Genomic DNA, 19,499 nt, shown 5'->3' with positions numbered 1-19,499 from the left:
GTGATGTGAGGGTCTCTCTCTCTCTGTCTTTACAGTGTGTATGTGATGTGAGAGTCTATCTCTCTCTGTCTTTACAGTGTGTATGTGATGTGAGGGTCTATCTCTCTGTCTTTACAGTGTGTATGTGATGTGAGAGTCTATCTCTCTCTGTCTTTACAGTGTGTATGTGATGTGAGGGTCTCTCTCTCTCTGTCTTTACAGTGTGTATGTGATGTGATAGTCTATCTCTCTCTGTCTTTACAGTGTGTATGTGATGTGAGGGTCTATCTCTCTCTGTCTTTACAGTGTGTATGTGATGTGAGGGTCTATCTCTCTCTGTCTTTACAGTGTGTATGTGATGTGAGGGTCTCTCTCTCTGTCTTTACAGTGTGTATGTGATGTGAGGGTCTATCTCTCGCTGTCTTTACAGTGTGTATGTGATGTGAGGGTCTATCTCTCTCTGTCTTTACAGTGTGTATGTGATGTGAGGGTCTCTCTCTCTGTCTTTACAGTGTGTATGTGATGTGAGGGTCTATCTCTCTCTGTCTTTACAGTGTGTATGTGATGTGATAGTCTATCTCTCTCTGTCTTTACAGTGTGTATGTGATGTGAGGGTCTATCTCTCTCTGTCTTTACAGTGTGTATGTGATGTGAGGGTCTCTCTCTCTGTCTTTACAGTGTGTATGTGATGTGAGGGTCTATCTCTCTCTGTCTTTACAGTGTGTATGTGATGTGATAGTCTATCTCTCTCTGTCTTTACAGTGTGTATGTGATGTGAGGGTCTATCTCTCTCTGTCTTTACAGTGTGTATGTGATGTGAGGGTATATCTCTCTCTCTTTACAGTGTGTATGTGATGTGAGGGTCTATCTCTCTCTCTTTACAGTGTGTATGTGATGTGAGGGTATATCTCTCTCTGTCTTTACAGTGTGTATGTGATGTGAGGGTCTATCTCTCTCTGTCTTTACAGTGTGTATGTGATGTGAGGGTATATCTCTCTCTCTTTACAGTGTGTATGTGATGTGAGGGTCTATCTCTCTCTGTCTTTACAGTGTGTATGTAATGTGAGGGTCCATCTCTCTCTCTTTACAGTGTGTATGTGATGTGAGGGTATATCTCTCTCTGTCTTTACAGTGTGTATGTGATGTGAGGGTCTATCTCTCTCTGTCTTTACAGTGTGTATGTGATGTGATAGTCTATCTCTCTCTGTCTTTACAGTGTGTATGTGATGTGAGGGTCTATCTCTCTCTGTCTTTACAGTGTGTATGTGATGTGAGGGTCTATCTCTCTCTCTTTACAGTGTGTATGTGATGTGAGGGTCTATCTCTCTCTGTCTTTACAGTGTGTATGTGATGTGAGGGTCTATCTCTCTCTGTCTTTACAGTGTGTATGTGATGTGAGGGTCTATCTCTCTGTCTTTACAGTGTGTATGTGATGTGAGGGTCTATCTCTCTCTGTCTTTACAGTGTGTATGTGATGTGAGGGTCCATCTCTCTGTCTTTACAGTGTGTATGTGATGTGAGGGTCTATCTCTCTCTGTCTTTACAGTGTGTATGTGATGTGAGGGTCTATCTCTCTCTGTCTTTACAGTGTGTATGTGATGTGAGGGTCCATCTCTCTGTCTTTACAGTGTGTATGTGATGTGAGGGTATATCTCTCTCTGTCTTTACAGTGTGTATGTGATGTGAGGGTCTATCTCTCTCTGTCTTTACAGTGTGTATGTGATGTGAGGGTCTATCTCTCTCTGTCTTTACAGTGTGTATGTGATGTGAGGGTCCATCTCTCTGTCTTTACAGTGTGTATGTGATGTGAGGGTCTATCTCTCTCTGTCTTTACAGTGTGTATGTGATGTGAGGGTCCATCTCTCTGTCTTTACAGTGTGTATGTGATGTGAGGGTCTATCTCTCTGTCTTTACAGTGTGTATGTGATGTGATAGTCTATCTCTCTCTGTCTTTACAGTGTGTATGTGATGTGAGGGTCTATCTCTCTCTGTCTTTACAGTGTGTATGTGATGTGAGGGTCTCTCTCTCTGTCTTTACAGTGTGTATGTGATGTGAGGGTCTATCTCTCTCTGTCTTTACAGTGTGTATGTGATGTGATAGTCTATCTCTCTCTGTCTTTACAGTGTGTATGTGATGTGAGGGTCTATCTCTCTCTGTCTTTACAGTGTGTATGTGATGTGAGGGTATATCTCTCTCTCTTTACAGTGTGTATGTGATGTGAGGGTCTATCTCTCTCTGTCTTTACAGTGTGTATGTGATGTGAGGGTCTATCTCTCTCTCTTTACAGTGTGTATGTGATGTGAGGGTATATCTCTCTCTGTCTTTACAGTGTGTATGTGATGTGAGGGTCTATCTCTCTCTGTCTTTACAGTGTGTATGTGATGTGATAGTCTATCTCTCTCTGTCTTTACAGTGTGTATGTGATGTGAGGGTCTATCTCTCTCTGTCTTTACAGTGTGTATGTGATGTGAGGGTCTATCTCTCTCTCTTTACAGTGTGTATGTGATGTGAGGGTCTATCTCTCTCTGTCTTTACAGTGTGTATGTGATGTGAGGGTCTATCTCTCTCTGTCTTTACAGTGTGTATGTGATGTGAGGGTCTATCTCTCTCTCTTTACAGTGTGTATGTGATGTGAGGGTATATCTCTCTCTGTCTTTACAGTGTGTATGTGATGTGAGGGTCTATCTCTCTCTGTCTTTACAGTGTGTATGTGATGTGAGGGTCTATCTCTCTCTGTCTTTACAGTGTGTATGTGATGTGAGGGTCCATCTCTCTGTCTTTACAGTGTGTATGTGATGTGAGGGTCTATCTCTCTCTGTCTTTACAGTGTGTATGTGATGTGAGGGTCCATCTCTCTGTCTTTACAGTGTGTATGTGATGTGAGGGTCTATCTCTCTGTCTTTACAGTGTGTATGTGATGTGAGGGTCTATCTCTCTCTGTCTTTACAGTGTGTATGTGATGTGAGGGTCTCTCTCTCTGTCTTTACAGTGTGTATGTGATGTGAGGGTCTCTCTCTCTGTCTTTACAGTGTGTATGTGATGTGAGGGTCTATCTCTCTCTGTCTTTACAGTGTGTATGTGATGTGAGGGTCTATCTCTCTCTGTCTTTACAGTGTGTATGTGATGTGAGGGTCTATCTCTCTCTGTCTTTACAGTGTGTATGTGATGTGAGGGTCTATCTCTCTCTGTCTTTACAGTGTGTATGTGATGTGAGGGTCTATCTCTCTCTGTCTTTACAGTGTGTATGTGATGTGAGGGTCTATCTCTCTCTGTCTTTACAGTGTGTATGTGATGTGATAGTCTATCTCTCTCTGTCTTTACAGTGTGTATGTGATGTGAGGGTCTATCTCTCTCTGTCTTTACAGTGTGTATGTGATGTGAGGGTCTATCTCTCTCTGTCTTTACAGTGTGTATGTGATGTGATAGTCTATCTCTCTCTGTCTTTACAGTGTGTATGTGATGTGAGGGTCTATCTCTCTCTGTCTTTACAGTGTGTATGTGATGTGAGGGTCTATCTCTCTCTGTCTTTACAGTGTGTATGTGATGTGAGGGTCTATCTCTCTCTGTCTTTACAGTGTGTATGTGATGTGAGGGTCTATCTCTCTGTCTTTACAGTGTGTATGTGATGTGAGGGTCTATCTCTCTCTGTCTTTACAGTGTGTATGTGATGTGAGGGTCTATCTCTCTGTCTTTACAGTGTGTATGTGATGTGAGGGTCTATCTCTCTGTTTTTACAGTGTGTATGTGATTTGAGGGTCTATCTCTCTGTCTTTACAGTGTGTATGTGATGTGAGGGTCCATCTCTCTGTCTTTACAGTGTGTATGTGATGTGAGGGTCTATCTCTCTCTGTCTTTACAGTGTGTATGTGATGTGAGGGTCTATCTCTCTCTGTCTTCACAGTGTGTATGTGATGTGAGGGTCTATCTCTCTCTGTCTTCACAGTGTGTATGTGATGTGAGGGTCTATCTCTCTCTGTCTTCACAGTGTGTATGTGATGTGAGGGTCTATCTCTCTGTCTTTACAGTGTGTATGTGATGTGAGGGTCTATCTCTCTCTGTCTTTACAGTGTGTATGTGATGTGAGGGTCTATCTCTCTCTGTCTTTACAGTGTGTATGTGATGTGAGGGTCCATCTATCTCTGTCTTTACAGTGTGTATGTGATGTGAGGGTCCATCTCTCTCTGTCTTTACAGTGTGTATGTGATGTGAGGGTCTATCTCTCTCTGTCTTTACAGTGTGTATGTGATGTGAGGGTCTATCTCTCTCTGTCTTTACAGTGTGTATGTGATGTGAGGGTCTAGCTCTCTCTGTCTTTACAGTGTGTACGTGATGTGAGGGTCCATCTCTCTGTCTTTACAGTGTGTATGTGATGTGAGGGTCTATCTCCCTCTGTCTTTACAGTGTGTATGTGATGTGAGGGTCTCTCTCTCTGTCTTTACAGTGTGTATGTGATGTGAGGGTCTATCTCTCTCTCTTTACAGTGTGTATGTGATGTGAGGGTCCATCTCTCTGTCTTTACAGTGTGTATGTGATGTGAGGGTCTATCTCTCTCTGTCTTTACAGTGTGTATGTTATGTGAGGGTCTATCTCTCTCTGTCTTTACAGTGTGTATGTGATGTGAGGGTCTATCTCTCTCTGTCTTTACAGTGTGTATGTGATGTGAGGGTCTCTCTCTCTGTCTTTACAGTGTGTATGTGATGTGAGGGTCTATCTCTCTCTGTCTTTACAGTGTGTATGTGATGTGAGGGTCCATCTCTCTGTCTTTACAGTGTGTATGTGATGTGAGGGTCTATCTCTCTCTGTCTTTACAGTGTGTATGTGATGTGAGGGTCTATCTCTCTCTGTCTTTACAGTGTGTATGTGATGTGAGTGTCTATCTCTCTGTTTTTACAGTGTGTATGTGATTTGAGGGTCTATCTCTCTCTGTCTTTACAGTGTGTATGTGATGTGAGGGTATATCTCTCTCTCTTTACAGTGTGTATGTGATGTGAGGGTCTATCTCTCTCTGTCTTTACAGTGTGTATGTGATGTGAGGGTCTATCTCTCTCTGTCTTTACAGTGTGTATGTGATGTGAGGGTCTATCTCTCTCTCTTTACAGTGTGTATGTGACGTGAGGGTATATCTCTCTCTGTCTTTACAGTGTGTATGTGATGTGAGGGTCTATCTCTCTCTGTCTTTACAGTGTGTATGTGATGTGATAGTCTATCTCTCTCTGTCTTTACAGTGTGTATGTGATGTGAGGGTCTATCTCTCTCTGTCTTTACAGTGTGTATGTGATGTGAGGGTCTATCTCTCTCTCTTTACAGTGTGTATGTGATGTGAGGGTCTATCTCTCTCTGTCTTTACAGTGTGTATGTGATGTGAGGGTCTATCTCTCTCTGTCTTTACAGTGTGTATGTGATGTGAGGGTCTATCTCTCTCTCTTTACAGTGTGTATGTGATGTGAGGGTATATCTCTCTCTGTCTTTACAGTGTGTATGTGATGTGAGGGTCTATCTCTCTCTGTCTTTACAGTGTGTATGTGATGTGAGGGTCTATCTCTCTCTGTCTTTACAGTGTGTATGTGATGTGAGGGTCCATCTCTCTGTCTTTACAGTGTGTATGTGATGTGAGGGTCTATCTCTCTCTGTCTTTACAGTGTGTATGTGATGTGAGGGTCCATCTCTCTGTCTTTACAGTGTGTATGTGATGTGAGGGTCTATCTCTCTGTCTTTACAGTGTGTATGTGATGTGAGGGTCTATCTCTCTCTGTCTTTACAGTGTGTATGTGATGTGAGGGTCTCTCTCTCTGTCTTTACAGTGTGTATGTGATGTGAGGGTCTCTCTCTCTGTCTTTACAGTGTGTATGTGATGTGAGGGTCTATCTCTCTCTGTCTTTACAGTGTGTATGTGATGTGAGGGTCTATCTCTCTCTGTCTTTACAGTGTGTATGTGATGTGAGGGTCTATCTCTCTCTGTCTTTACAGTGTGTATGTGATGTGAGGGTCTATCTCTCTCTGTCTTTACAGTGTGTATGTGATGTGAGGGTCTATCTCTCTCTGTCTTTACAGTGTGTATGTGATGTGAGGGTCTATCTCTCTCTGTCTTTACAGTGTGTATGTGATGTGAGGGTCTATCTCTCTCTGTCTTTACAGTGTGTATGTGATGTGATAGTCTATCTCTCTCTGTTTTTACAGTGTGTATGTGATGTGAGGGTCTATCTCTCTCTGTCTTTACAGTGTGTATGTGATGTGAGGGTCTATCTCTCTCTGTCTTCACAGTGTGTATGTGATGTGAGGGTCTATCTCTCTCTGTCTTCACAGTGTGTATGTGATGTGAGGGTCTATCTCTCTCTGTCTTCACAGTGTGTATGTGATGTGAGGGTCTATCTCTCTGTCTTTACAGTGTGTATGTGATGTGAGGGTCTATCTCTCTCTGTCTTTACAGTGTGTATGTGATGTGAGGGTCTATCTCTCTCTGTCTTTACAGTGTGTATGTGATGTGAGGGTCCATCTATCTCTGTCTTTACAGTGTGTATGTGATGTGAGGGTCCATCTCTCTCTGTCTTTACAGTGTGTATGTGATGTGAGGGTCTATCTCTCTCTGTCTTTACAGTGTGTATGTGATGTGAGGGTCTATCTCTCTCTGTCTTTACAGTGTGTATGTGATGTGAGGGTCTAGCTCTCTCTGTCTTTACAGTGTGTACGTGATGTGAGGGTCCATCTCTCTGTCTTTACAGTGTGTATGTGATGTGAGGGTCTATCTCCCTCTGTCTTTACAGTGTGTATGTGATGTGAGGGTCTCTCTCTCTGTCTTTACAGTGTGTATGTGATGTGAGGGTCTATCTCTCTCTCTTTACAGTGTGTATGTGATGTGAGGGTCCATCTCTCTGTCTTTACAGTGTGTATGTGATGTGAGGGTCTATCTCTCTCTGTCTTTACAGTGTGTATGTTATGTGAGGGTCTATCTCTCTCTGTCTTTACAGTGTGTATGTGATGTGAGGGTCTCTCTCTCTGTCTTTACAGTGTGTATGTGATGTGAGGGTCTCTCTCTCTGTCTTTACAGTGTGTATGTGATGTGAGGGTCTATCTCTCTCTGTCTTTACAGTGTGTATGTGATGTGAGGGTCTATCTCTCTCTGTCTTTACAGTGTGTATGTGATGTGAGGGTCTATCTCTCTCTGTCTTTACAGTGTGTATGTGATGTGAGGGTCTATCTCTCTGTCTTTACAGTGTGTATGTGATGTGAGGGTCTATCTCTCTCTGTCTTTACAGTGTGTATGTGATGTGAGGGTCTATCTCTCTGTCTTTACAGTGTGTATGTGATGTGAGTGTCTATCTCTCTGTTTTTACAGTGTGTATGTGATTTGAGGGTCTATCTCTCTGTCTTTACAGTGTGTATGTGATGTGAGGGTCCATCTCTCTGTCTTTACAGTGTGTATGTGATGTGAGGGTCTATCTCTCTCTGTCTTTACAGTGTGTATGTGATGTGAGGGTCTATCTCTCTCTGTCTTCACAGTGTGTATGTGATGTGAGGGTCTATCTCTCTCTGTCTTCACAGTGTGTATGTGATGTGAGGGTCTATCTCTCTCTGTCTTCACAGTGTGTATGTGATGTGAGGGTCTATCTCTCTGTCTTTACAGTGTGTATGTGATGTGAGGGTCTATCTCTCTCTGTCTTTACAGTGTGTATGTGATGTGAGGGTCTATCTCTCTCTGTCTTTACAGTGTGTATGTGATGTGAGGGTCCATCTCTCTCTGTCTTTACAGTGTGTATGTGATGTGAGGGTCCATCTCTCTCTGTCTTTACAGTGTGTATGTGATGTGAGGGTCTATCTCTCTCTGTCTTTACAGTGTGTATGTGATGTGAGGGTCTATCTCTCTCTGTCTTCACAGTGTGTAAGTGATGTGAGGGTCTATCTCTCTCTGTCTTCACAGTGTGTATGTGATGTGAGGGTCTATCTCTCTGTCTTTACAGTGTGTATGTGATGTGAGGGTCTATCTCTCTCTGTCTTTACAGTGTGTATGTGATGTGAGGGTCTATCTCTCTCTGTCTTTACAGTGTGTATGTGATGTGAGGGTCCATCTCTCTCTGTCTTTACAGTGTGTATGTGATGTGAGGGTCCATCTCTCTCTGTCTTTACAGTGTGTATGTGATGTGAGGGTCTATCTCTCTCTGTCTTTACAGTGTGTATGTGATGTGAGGGTCTATCACTCTCTGTCTTTACAGTGTGTATGTGATGTGAGGGTCTATCTCGCTCTGTCTTTACAGTGTGTATGTGATGTGAGGGTCCATCTCTCTGTCTTTACAGTGTGTATGTGATGTGAGGGTCTATCTCTCTCTGTCTTTACAGTGTGTATGTGATGTGAGGGTCTATCTCTCTCTGTCTTCACAGTGTGTATGTGATGTGAGGGTCTATCTCTCTCTGTCTTCACAGTGTGTATGTGATGTGAGGGTCTATCTCTCTCTGTCTTCACAGTGTGTATGTGATGTGAGGGTCTATCTCTCTGTCTTTACAGTGTGTATGTGATGTGAGGGTCTATCTCTCTCTGTCTTTACAGTGTGTATGTGATGTGAGGGTCTATCTCTCTCTGTCTTTACAGTGTGTATGTGATGTGAGGGTCCATCTCTCTCTGTCTTTACAGTGTGTATGTGATGTGAGGGTCCATCTCTCTCTGTCTTTACAGTGTGTATGTGATGTGAGGGTCTATCTCTCTCTGTCTTTACAGTGTGTATGTGATGTGAGGGTCTATCTCTCTCTGTCTTTACAGTGTGTATGTGATGTGAGGGTCTATCTCTCTCTGTCTTTACAGTGTGTATGTGATGTGAGGGTCCATCTCTCTGTCTTTACAGTGTGTATGTGATGTGAGGGTCCATCTCTCTGTCTTTACAGTGTGTTTGTGATGTGATGGTCTATCTCTCTCTCCCTACAGTGTGTATGTGATGTGAGGGTCCATCTCTCTCTGTCTTTACAGTGTGTATGTGATGTGAGGGTCTATCTCTTTCTGTCTTTACAGTGTGTATGTGATGTGAGGGTCCATCTCTCTGTCTTTACAGTGTGTATGTGATGTGAGGGTCCATCTCTCTCTCAACCTACTTTCATGATACACTACATGACCAAAACTATGTGGACACCTGCTCCTCAAACATCTCATCTTGGTCCCCCTTTTGCTGCTACCACAGCCTCCAGTCTTCTGGGAAGTCTTTCCACTAGATGTTGGAACATTATTGCGGGGACTTGCTTCCATTCAGCCACAAGAGCATTAGTGAGGTCGGGCTCGGATGTTGGGCAATTCGGCCTGGCTCGCAGTCGGTGTTCCAATTCATCCATAAGGTGCTGGATGGGTTTGAGGTCAGGGCTCTGTGCAGGCCAGTCAAGTTCTTCCACACCAATCTCGACAAAAAAACATTTATTTTATGGACCTCGCTTTGTGCATGGGGGCATTGTCATGCTGAAACAGTACAGGGCCTTCCCCAAACTGTTGCTAAAAAGTTGGGATCACAGAATGGTCTAGAATGTCATTCCCTTCACTGGAACTAAGGGGTCTGTAGCCCGAACAATGAAAAACAACCCCAGACCATTATTCCTCCTCCACCAAACTTTTCCACTGCTCCAGATTTCAATGGACCAAGCTTTACACCACTGCAGCCAACGCTTGGCATTGCGCATGGTGATCTTAGGCTTGTGTGCTGCTGCTCGGCCATGGAAACCCATTTCAGGAAGCTCCCGACGAACAGTTCTTGTGTTGACTTTGCTTCTAGAGGCAGTTTGGAACTCGCTAGTGAGTGTTGCAACTGGAACTCCTCCTCTTCCTCATCTTCCTCCTCTTCCTCCTCCTCTCTCCTCCTCCTCCTCCTCCTCAGCTCTATCCTCCTCCTCTTCCTCATCCTCCTCCTCCTTCCTCCTCCTCCTCTTCCTCCTCCTCCTCCTCCTCTTCATCCTCCTCCTCCTCTTCATCCTCCTCCTCAGCTCTATCCTCCTCTAACTCTCATTTTCTTTTCCCCCACGTATCTCCTTTTACGGCCCCAACAAGGCCCGTATTCAAACACCCACCTCTCTCTTCAAACTTATTTTCTTCCCTCTCTTTTCTCCTCCCTCCTTTGAGGAGGAAGAGAGGGAGGGAGGGAGGAAGGGATGGAGGCAGGAGTGTTTTTGTTTGTCTTTGAATTCGGCGACAGCCACGAAACTGGGTACAATCCCTTGATGTTGTTTAGGGTTAAAAGGGGAAGAGAATAAATAACATGCTCTCTGGTGGCAGACACACAGGCAGACACACACACACACACTCTCTCTCTTTTACCCAGACACACACCCAATGACCAGTGTGCCCCCAGTGAAGGGGGTTAGTTAAGTGGGGTGAAGGCTCGGCAGAGTGTGAAATGATGATACTGTGAGGAGACTGACAGAGACTGAGGTAGCTGTTAGTTACTTCAACATCTTCTAGAGGATCTCACTATGGCGATACAACAGTCTAGAGCAGGGGTTTCTAACTCATTCCATGGAGAGCCTAGTGTCTGCTGGTTTTAGTTTATTCCTTTCAATTAAGCACTAGACAACCAGGGGAGGGCAGTTCTTTAGTAATTAGTAAGCTTAACTCATCAATCAAGTACAAGGGAGGAGCGAAAACCTGCAGACTCTCGGTCCTCTGTGGAATGAGTTTGACATGTGGTCTAGAGAGAGAGACACATCGAGACACCGTTGCCCTAGAGCACACAAAAAAACACGATACATACCTCGGCCTAAACATCAGCACCACAGGTAACTTCCACAAAGCTGTGAACGATCTGAGAGACAAGGCAAGAAGGGCATTCTATGCCATCAAAAGGAACATAAAATTTGACATACCAATTCATACCAAACCCATTGCCCTTCATGGTTGTGTGGTCAGAGGTCCGCCCACCAACCAATAATTCACAAAATGGGACAAACACCAAATATCTTCAATGTGCAACTTAAAACACCAAGCAATGCAGAATTAGGCCGATACCCACTAATTATCAAAATCCAGAAAAGAGCGGTTAAATTCTACAACCACCTAAATGGAAGCGATTTCCAAACAAATCCATCACCTACAGAGAGATGAACCTGGAGAAGAGTCCCCTAAGCAAGCTGGTCCTGGGGCTCTGTTCACAAACACAAACAGACCCCACAGAGCCCCAGGACAGCAACACTATTAGACCCAACCAAATCATGAGAAAACAGAAAGATAATTACTTGACACATTGGAAAGAATTTAAAAAACAGAACAGAGTAAACTAGAATGCTATTTGGACCTAAACAGAGAGTACACAGTAGCAGAATACCTGACCACTGTGACTGACCCAAACTTAAGGAAAGCTTTGACTATGTACAGACTCAGTGAGCATAGCCTTGCTATTGAGACAGGCCTCAACCTGGCTCTCAAGAGAAGACAGGCTATGTGCACACTGCCACAAAATGAGGTGGAAACTGAGCTGCACAGATCCACAAGAAAAGAGCAACCAGTGAAGAACACACACCATTGTAAATACAACCCATATTTATGCTTATTTATTTTCCATGTTGTACTTTAACTATTTGCACATCATTACAACACTGTATGAATTATATGACATTTGAAATGTCTTTATTTTTTTGAACTTTTGTGAGTGTAATGTTTACTGTTCATTTGTATTGTTTATTTCACTTCTGTTTATTATCTACTTCACTTGCTTTGGCAATGTTGCCGTGCCAATAACGCACACACACAACAAGCTCTCACAGTCCCACTGCAGAACCAGACGCTTGTCTGTAAACGTCAGATGTCGAAGGTTAAGTTTAGGCATTCATTCGGAATGGTTAAGTTGAGGGCTGCATTTTGGGGGAGGTATGGAGCCGCAGCTCACCCACACAACTCACATAACCCTTAACTTGAAAGGTAAACCTATGAATTGGATAATAATATTGGAGTTAAATTTAGTAAATGTGGTTGTCAGTGATGGTTCACTATACTATATATGGCTGACTTTTGCATTAATGTATTTAGCGCATTTCCAAGTATAAGACCTTTTTATAGCCAAGACCTGAAAATACCCTCACCTTCTAGAAACATCCACTCTGCTGAATCACTCCTTCAGAGCCCTGTGTAGCCTTCTACTGAAATGCTACTGTACTGCTACACAGTATACACACCCTGATGTGGTCATACACTATGAATGGTAGCTGTTAGTCCTGTCTCTTTACTTGGAAAATGGGGGAGAGGAGGGAGGATGAGGGAGGATGAGGGAGGGGGGAGAGGAGATGGAGGAGGAGGGGGGAGATGAGATGATGAGGAGGGAGATGGAGGAGGAGGAGGAGGGGGAGAGGAGAGCAGGGATGGCGGGAGGAGAGGGGGATGAGGGAGGGGGGAGAGGAGATGGAGAGGAGGGAGATGGGAGAGCAGGGGGGGGATGGAGAGGAGGGAGGGGGGAGGAGAGGAGGGATGGAGGAAGATGGGGGGAGAGGGGGAGAAGAGGGACGGGGGAGAGGAGGGAGAACGGGAGGGAGAGGAGGGATGGGGAGAGGAGGAGGAGATGGGAGGGAGGTAATGTCTCTTGCTGAGTGAGTGGATTAGTGTGAGGTAGGAAGGAGGGGAGCCCCAATTAGATATGAGTGTTTAAACAGGAGCCATTATCTACTGTGGCCAGCACAGCGGGGGACGCTCACACACACACACACACACACACACACACACACACACACACACACACTTATTCCCCAACACTGCTGCATAGGGGCCAGTAGAAATCAGCACTGTCAGTGCCTTCCTATTTCCCCTCTGTCAATAAGCCAATTGGATATTCCCTACACCTACATTCTAACACTCAGCACCAATCATACTGGACACACAGTCTCCTCCCACAAACTGTATTAAAGAGATCATCTAATAGTCAGATCCTTGTGTGATGAAACCTCAACCCATTGACTGACTACAGTACACACTAACTCATGTATGCATTGAGGGCCTGTCTCTCAACATAGGAATGTGTGTGTGTGTGTGTGTGTGTGTGTGTGTGTGTGTGTGTGTGTGTGTGTGTGTGTGTGTGTGTGTGTGTGTGTGTGTGTGTGTGTGTGTGTGTGTGTGTGTGTGTATATGTTCGTATGGCCTAATATTAGTGTTTGTCTCTGTTGTTGACCCTCTTGTCCCCCTGCAGAGTCTCTGGACAAGTGGGAGCGTCTGACTGTAGCTGATTCTCTGGAGCCGGTCCAGTTTGAGGACGGGGAGAAGATCGTGGTACAGGGAGACCCCGGAGATGACTTCTTCATCATCACAGAGGTACAGGAGTGTGTGTGTTTGTGTGTACGCATGTCTTTTTCTTGTTGTCACTAGTTTCCACAGCCACAAAGTCTTCAATATGGCTAAACCTCACCTATTTCTACAATGTATCTTCTTAAAATTAGATTTGAACCCTAACCTTAACCACACTGCTAACCTTATGCCTAACCTTCACATTAAAATACAAACAAAAAGCTCATTTCTGTTGCCAATTTTGACTTTGTGGCTGTAGAATCTGACTTTGTGGCTGTAGAATCTGACTTTGTGGCTGTAGAATCTGACTTTGTGGCTGTAGAATCTGACTTTGTGGCTGTAGAATCTGACTTTGTGTCACTGTGTCAGTGTGTATGATGTGTCAGTGTGTCAGTGTGAATGATGTGTCAGTGTGTCAGTGTGTATGATGTGTCAGTGTGTCAGTGAGTGTGATGTGTCAGTGTGTGTGATGTGTCAGTGTGTGTGATGTGTCAGTGAGTGTGATGTGTCAGTGTGTCAGTGTGTGTGATGTGTCAGTGTGTCAGTGAGTGTGATGTGTCAGTGTGTCAGTGTGTGTGATGTGTCAGTGAGTGTGATGTGTCAGTGTGTCAGTGTGTGTGATGTGTCAGTGTGTGTGGTGTGTCAGTGTGTCAGTGAGTGTGATGTGTCAGTGTGTCAGTGAGTGTGATGTGTCAGTGTGTGTGATGTGTCAGTGTGTCAGTGTGTGTGATGTGTCAGTGTGTGTGATGTGTCAGTGTGTCAGTGTGATGTGTCAGTGTGTGTGATGTGTCAGTGTGTCAGTGTGTGTGATGTGTCAGTGTGTGTGATGTGTCAGTGTGTGTGATGTGTCAGTGTGTCAGTGTGTGTGATGTGTCAGTGTGTCAGTGTGTGTGATGTGTCAGTGTGATGTGTCAGTGTGTGTGATGTGTCAGTGTGATGTGTCAGTGTGTGTGATGTGTCAGTGTGTCAGTGTGATGTGTCAGTGTGTCAGTGTGATGTGTCAGTGTGTCAGTGTGATGTGTCAGTGTGTGTGATGTGTCAGTGTGATGTGTCAGTGTGTCAGTGTGATGTGTCAGTGTGTGTGATGTGTCAGTGTGTCAGTGTGTGTGATGTGTCAGTGTGATGTGTCAGTGTGTGTGATGTGTCAGTGTGATGTGTCAGTGTGTGTGATGTGTCAGTGTGATGTGTCAGTGTGTGTGATGTGTCAGTGTGATGTGTCAGTGTGTCAGTGTGATGTGTCAGTGTGATGTGTCAGTGTGATGTGTCAGTGTGTCAGTGTGATGTGTCAGTGTGTGTGATGTGTCAGTGTGTCAGTGTGTGTGATGTGTCAGTGTGATGTGTCAGTGTGTGTGATGTGTCAGTGTGATGTGTCAGTGTGTGTGATGTGTCAGTGTGATGTGTCAGTGTGTGTGATGTGTCAGTGTGATGTGTCAGTGTGTGTGATGTGTCAGTGTGATGTGTCAGTGTGTGTGATGTGTCAGTGTGATGTGTCAGTGTGTGTGATGTGTCAGTGTGTGTGATGTGTCAGTGTGATGTGTCAGTGTGATGTGTCAGTGTGATGTGTCAGTGTGTGTGGTGTGTCAGTGTGTGTGATGTGTCAGTGTGATGTGTCAGTGTGTGTGATGTGTCAGTGTGATGTGTCAGTGTGTGTGATGTGTCAGTGTGATGTGTCAGTGTGTGTGATGTGTCAGTGTGATGTGTCAGTGTGTCAGTGTGATGTGTCAGTATGATGTGTCAGTGTGATGTGTCAGTGTGTCAGTGTGATGTGTCAGTGTGTGTGATGTGTCAGTGTGTCAGTGTGTGTGATGTGTCAGTGTGATGTGTCAGTGTGTGTGATGTGTCAGTGTGATGTGTCAGTGTGTGTGATGTGTCAGTGTGATGTGTCAGTGTGTGTGATGTGTCAGTGTGATGTGTCAGTGTGTGTGATGTGTCAGTGTGATGTGTCAGTGTGTGTGAAGTGTCAGTGTGTGTGATGTGTCAGTGTGATGTGTCAGTGTGATGTGTCAGTGTGATGTGTCAGTGTGTGTGATGTGTCAGTGTGTCAGTGTGTGTGATGTGTCAGTGTGTGTGATGTGTCAGTGTGTCAGTGTGTGTGATGTGTCAGTGTGTGTGATGTGTCAGTGTGATGTGTCAGTGTGATGTGTCAGTGTGATGTGTCAGTGTGATGTGTCAGTGTGATGTGTCAGTGTGATGTGTCAGTGTGATGTGTCAGTGAGTGTGATGTGTCAGTGTGTGTGATGTGTCAGTGAGTGTGATGTGTCAGTGTGTGTGATGTGTCAGTGAGTGTGATGTGTCAGTGAGTGTGATGTGTCAGTGTGTCAGTGTGTGTGATGTGTCAGTGTGATGTGCTCTTTGTATATCTGTGGATACGTGTGTATCAATGTCTATGATGGAAGTCCAGTGTCTTGTTGTATATCAATACTTCCTCTTGTCTGAGATCAGAACCGATTACATCCTTATTGGCTCCAGGAGACAGACGAAGTGGCGTTGTGAGGTGTGTGTGTTTGTGTGCGTGGTGCATGCGTGTGTTCTGAGGGACAGTGTGAATGAGTGAGGGGTTTGGGAGAAGGGGGCTGGTCACACTGCTAGGTTTGTGGTTGTGTGGAGCAGGGCCCCTTAGAGCAGGGCCCCCCACCTGACAGCCAGTCAGTCAGCCTAACACACTTTTTATTAACTCCATAGTTTACAAAGGGGTTCCATCAGGGTCAAGCCAAGAGGACCAGTGTGTGTGAGGGGCGTCGTCTGTCCTTTTCTTGGTCTGTTGTTTTCACCTCCTGTTTCTCATCCTTTCACAACCCTCACCTCCTGTTTCTCATCCTTTCACAACCCTCACCTCCTGTTTCTCATCCTTTCACAACCCTCACCTCCTGTTTCTCATCCTTTCACAACCCTCACCTCCTGTTTCTCATCCTTTCACAACCCTCACCTCCTGTTTCTCATCCTTTCACAACCCTCACCTCCTGTTTCTCATCCTTTCACAACCCTCACCTCCTGTTTCTCATCCTTTCACAACCCTCACCTCCTGTTTCTCATCCTTTAACAACCCTCACCTCCTGTTTCTCATCCTTTCACAACCCTCACCTCCTGTTTCTCATCCTTTCACAACCCTCACCTCCTGTTTCTCATCCTTTCACAACCCTCACCTCCTGTTTCTCATCCTTTCACAACCCTCACCTCCTGTTTCTCATCCTTTCACAACCCTCACCTCCTGTTTCTCATCCTTTAACAACCCTCACCTCCTGTTTCTCATCCTTTCACAACCCTCACCTCCTGTTTAAACTTGGCTTGCTCTCATTATTTTCCTCTCTCCCCCTCTCCTTCTCATCACTCTTTACCTCTCTCTCTCTCTTCTCTCTCTCTCCCCCTCTCCTTCTCTCTCTACCTCTTAGTCTCTTTCTCTACCTCCCTCTCTCTTCCTTACGCTCTCTCTCTCTACCCCTCCAAACCTCTCTCCAGCTCTACCTCTTCTCTCTCTCTTTTACCCCCTATTCCCCCTCCCCCTCTCTCTTTCTCTCTCAGCCCTAACAATAGCCCCAGTGATTGGTAGCTAGCTAGCATGGAGCTCTGTGAGCCAAGCCCCAGTACGGCGCAGCTGAGACTGGAGGGCTGGAGGGGTATTATCAGGCTGCTGAGTGAAGTATCCCTCCGTTTGGCTCTCTCTCCATCTCCACCTGCACCAATGAGCCTGCAGCACTGTAGCCACAACCCTCCCTCTCTACCTCCTTCCTTCCCTCACTTTCTACATTCCTCTCCCATCCTCTCTAGTCTGGAAGGCAGCTGCATTGACTGTGCTGTCCTCTCCTCGTTTCTAGATCGACTGTGCTGTCCTCTCCTCGTTTCTAGATCGACTGTGCTATCCTCTCCTCGTTTCTAGATCGACTGTGCTATCCTCTCCCTGTTTCTAGATTGACTGTGCTGTCCTCTCCTCGTTTCTAGATCGACTGTGCTGTCCTCTCCTCGTTTCTAGATCGACTGTGCTGTCCTCTCCCTGTTTCTAGATCGACTGTGCTGTCCTCTCCTCGTTTCTAGATCGACTGTGCTGTCCTCTCCCTGTTTCTAAATTGACTGTGTTGTCCTCTCCCTGTTTCTAGATCGACTGTGCTGTCCTCTCCCTGTTTCTAAATTGACTGTGTTGTCCTCTCCCTGTTTCTAGATCGACTGTGCTGTCCTCTCCCTGTTTCTAGATCGACTGTGCTGTCCTCTCCCTGTTTCTAAATTGACTGTGCTGTCCTCTCCCTGTTTCTAGATCGACTGTGCTGTCCTCTCCCTGTTTCTAAATTGACTGTGCTGTCCTCTCCCTGTTTCTAGATCGACTGTGCTGTCCTCTCCCTGTTTCTAGATCGACTGTGCTGTCCTCTCCCTGTTTCTAGATTGCCTGTTCCATCCCCCTCATAGTTTCTAGATTCCATTACAGGTCAGGTGATGTGAGAGAGAGAAGAGAGGCAGGTCACATACTACAGAGTCTAGACTTCCAGTTGTAGGCTAAGGCCCTGACTAAAGGCATAGTAGAGACCGGCTGGAGAGGAGATACAGTGCCTTGCGAAAGTATTCGGCCCCCTTGAACTTTGCGACCTTTTGCCACATTTCAGGCTTCAAACATAAAGATATAAAACTGTATTTTTTTGTGAAGAATCAACAACAAGTGGGACACAATCATGAAGTGGAACGACATTTATTGGATATTTCAAACTTTTTTAACAAATCAAAAACTGAAAAATTGGGCGTGCAAAATTATTCAGCCCCCTTAAGTTAATACTTTGTAGCGCCACCTTTTGCTGCGATTACAGCTGTAAGTCGCTTGGGGTATGTCTCTATCAGTTTTGCACATCGAGAGACTGACATTTTTTCCCATTCCTCCTTGCAAAACAGCTCGAGCTCAGTGAGGTTGGATGGAGAGCATTTGTGAACAGCAGTTTTCAGTTCTTTCCACAGATTCTCGATTGGATTCAGGTCTGGACTTTGACTTGGCCATTCTAACACCTGGATATGTTTATTTTTGAACCATTCCATTGTAGATTTTGCTTTATGTTTTGGATCATTGTCTTGTTGGAAGACAAATCTCCATCCCAGTCTCAGGTCTTTTGCAGACTCCATCAGGTTTTCTTCCAGAATGGTCCTGTATTTGGCTCCATCCATCTTCCCATCAATTTTAACCATCTTCCCTGTCCCTGCTGAAGAAAAGCAGGCCCAAACCATGATGCTGCCACCACCATGTTTGACAGTGGGGATGGTGTGTTCAGCTGTGTTGCTTTTACGCCAAACATAACATTTTGCATTGTTGCCAAAAAGTTCAATTTTGGTTTCATCTGACCAGAGCACCTTCTTCCACATGTTTGGTGTGTCTCCCAGGTGGCTTGTGGCAAACTTTAAACAACACTTTTTATGGATATCTTTAAGAAATGGCTTTCTTCTTGCCACTCTTCCATAAAGGCCAGATTTGTGCAATATACGACTGATTGTTGTCCTATGGACAGAGTCTCCCACCTCAGCTGTAGATCTCTGCAGTTCATCCAGAGTGATCATGGGCCTCTTGGCTGCATCTCTGATCAGTCTTCTCCTTGTATGAGCTGAAAGTTTAGAGGGATGGCCAGGTCTTGGTAGATTTGCAGTGGTCTGATACTCCTTCCATTTCAATATTATCGCTTGCACAGTGCTCCTTGGGATGTTTAAAGCTTGGGAAATCTTTTTGTATCCAAATCCGGCTTTAAACTTCTTCACAACAGTATCTCGGACCTGCCTGGTGTGTTCCTTGTTCTTCATGATGCTCTCTGCGCTTTTAACGGACCTCTGAGACTATCACAGTGCAGGTGCATTTATACGGAGACTTGATTACACACAGGTGGATTGTATTTATCATCATTAGTCATTTAGGCCAACATTGGATCATTCAGAGATCCTCACTGAACTTCTGGAGAGAGTTTGCTGCACTGAAAGTAAAGGCTGAATAATTTTGCACGCCCAATTTTTCAGTTTTTGATTTGTTAAAAAAGTTTGAAATATCCAATAAATGTCGTCCCACTTCATGATTGTGTCCCACTTGTTGTTGATTCTTCACAAAAAAATACAGTTTTATATCTTTATGTTTGAAGCCTGAAATGTGGCAAACGGTCGCAAAGTTCAAGGTGGCCGAATACTTTCGCAAGGCACTGTAGATACACTGAGAGCAGAAAGCACAGAGAGAGATGAACCAAAAAGGAAAGAGACTGTTTTTGCAGAGAGAGAGAGCGCTTGTCTGACTCTGGACTTCCCCTCCAGCAGGCCCTCAGCCCAGTCAGTCCATTCCTCTGTCCCCCT

General features: G+C 44.9%; 1 protein-coding gene across 3 annotated transcripts in view; it reads left to right on the top strand.

The window, feature by feature from the left end:
• The window catches only part of LOC110511767 (cAMP-dependent protein kinase type I-beta regulatory subunit), a 216,863-nt gene that overhangs the window by 177,489 nt on the left and 19,875 nt on the right, over nucleotides 1–19,499 (top strand). For all 3 annotated transcript variants that reach the window (XM_090194242.1, XM_090194243.1, XM_090194244.1), the window contains one exon: nucleotides 13,111–13,232. In XM_090194242.1, the coding sequence (XP_090050368.1) occupies nucleotides 13,111–13,232 (122 nt within the window). The remainder of the gene's footprint in view (nucleotides 1–13,110; nucleotides 13,233–19,499) is intronic.

The sequence above is a fragment of the Oncorhynchus mykiss genome, chromosome 12 (genome assembly GCF_057628025.1).
Source record: "Oncorhynchus mykiss isolate SJ-2025 chromosome 12, ASM5762802v1, whole genome shotgun sequence".
Lineage (NCBI taxonomy): Eukaryota > Metazoa > Chordata > Actinopteri > Salmoniformes > Salmonidae > Oncorhynchus > Oncorhynchus mykiss.
The sequence above is the reverse complement of the archived record's forward strand: the minus strand, read 5'-3'. Positions and strand labels throughout refer to the sequence as shown.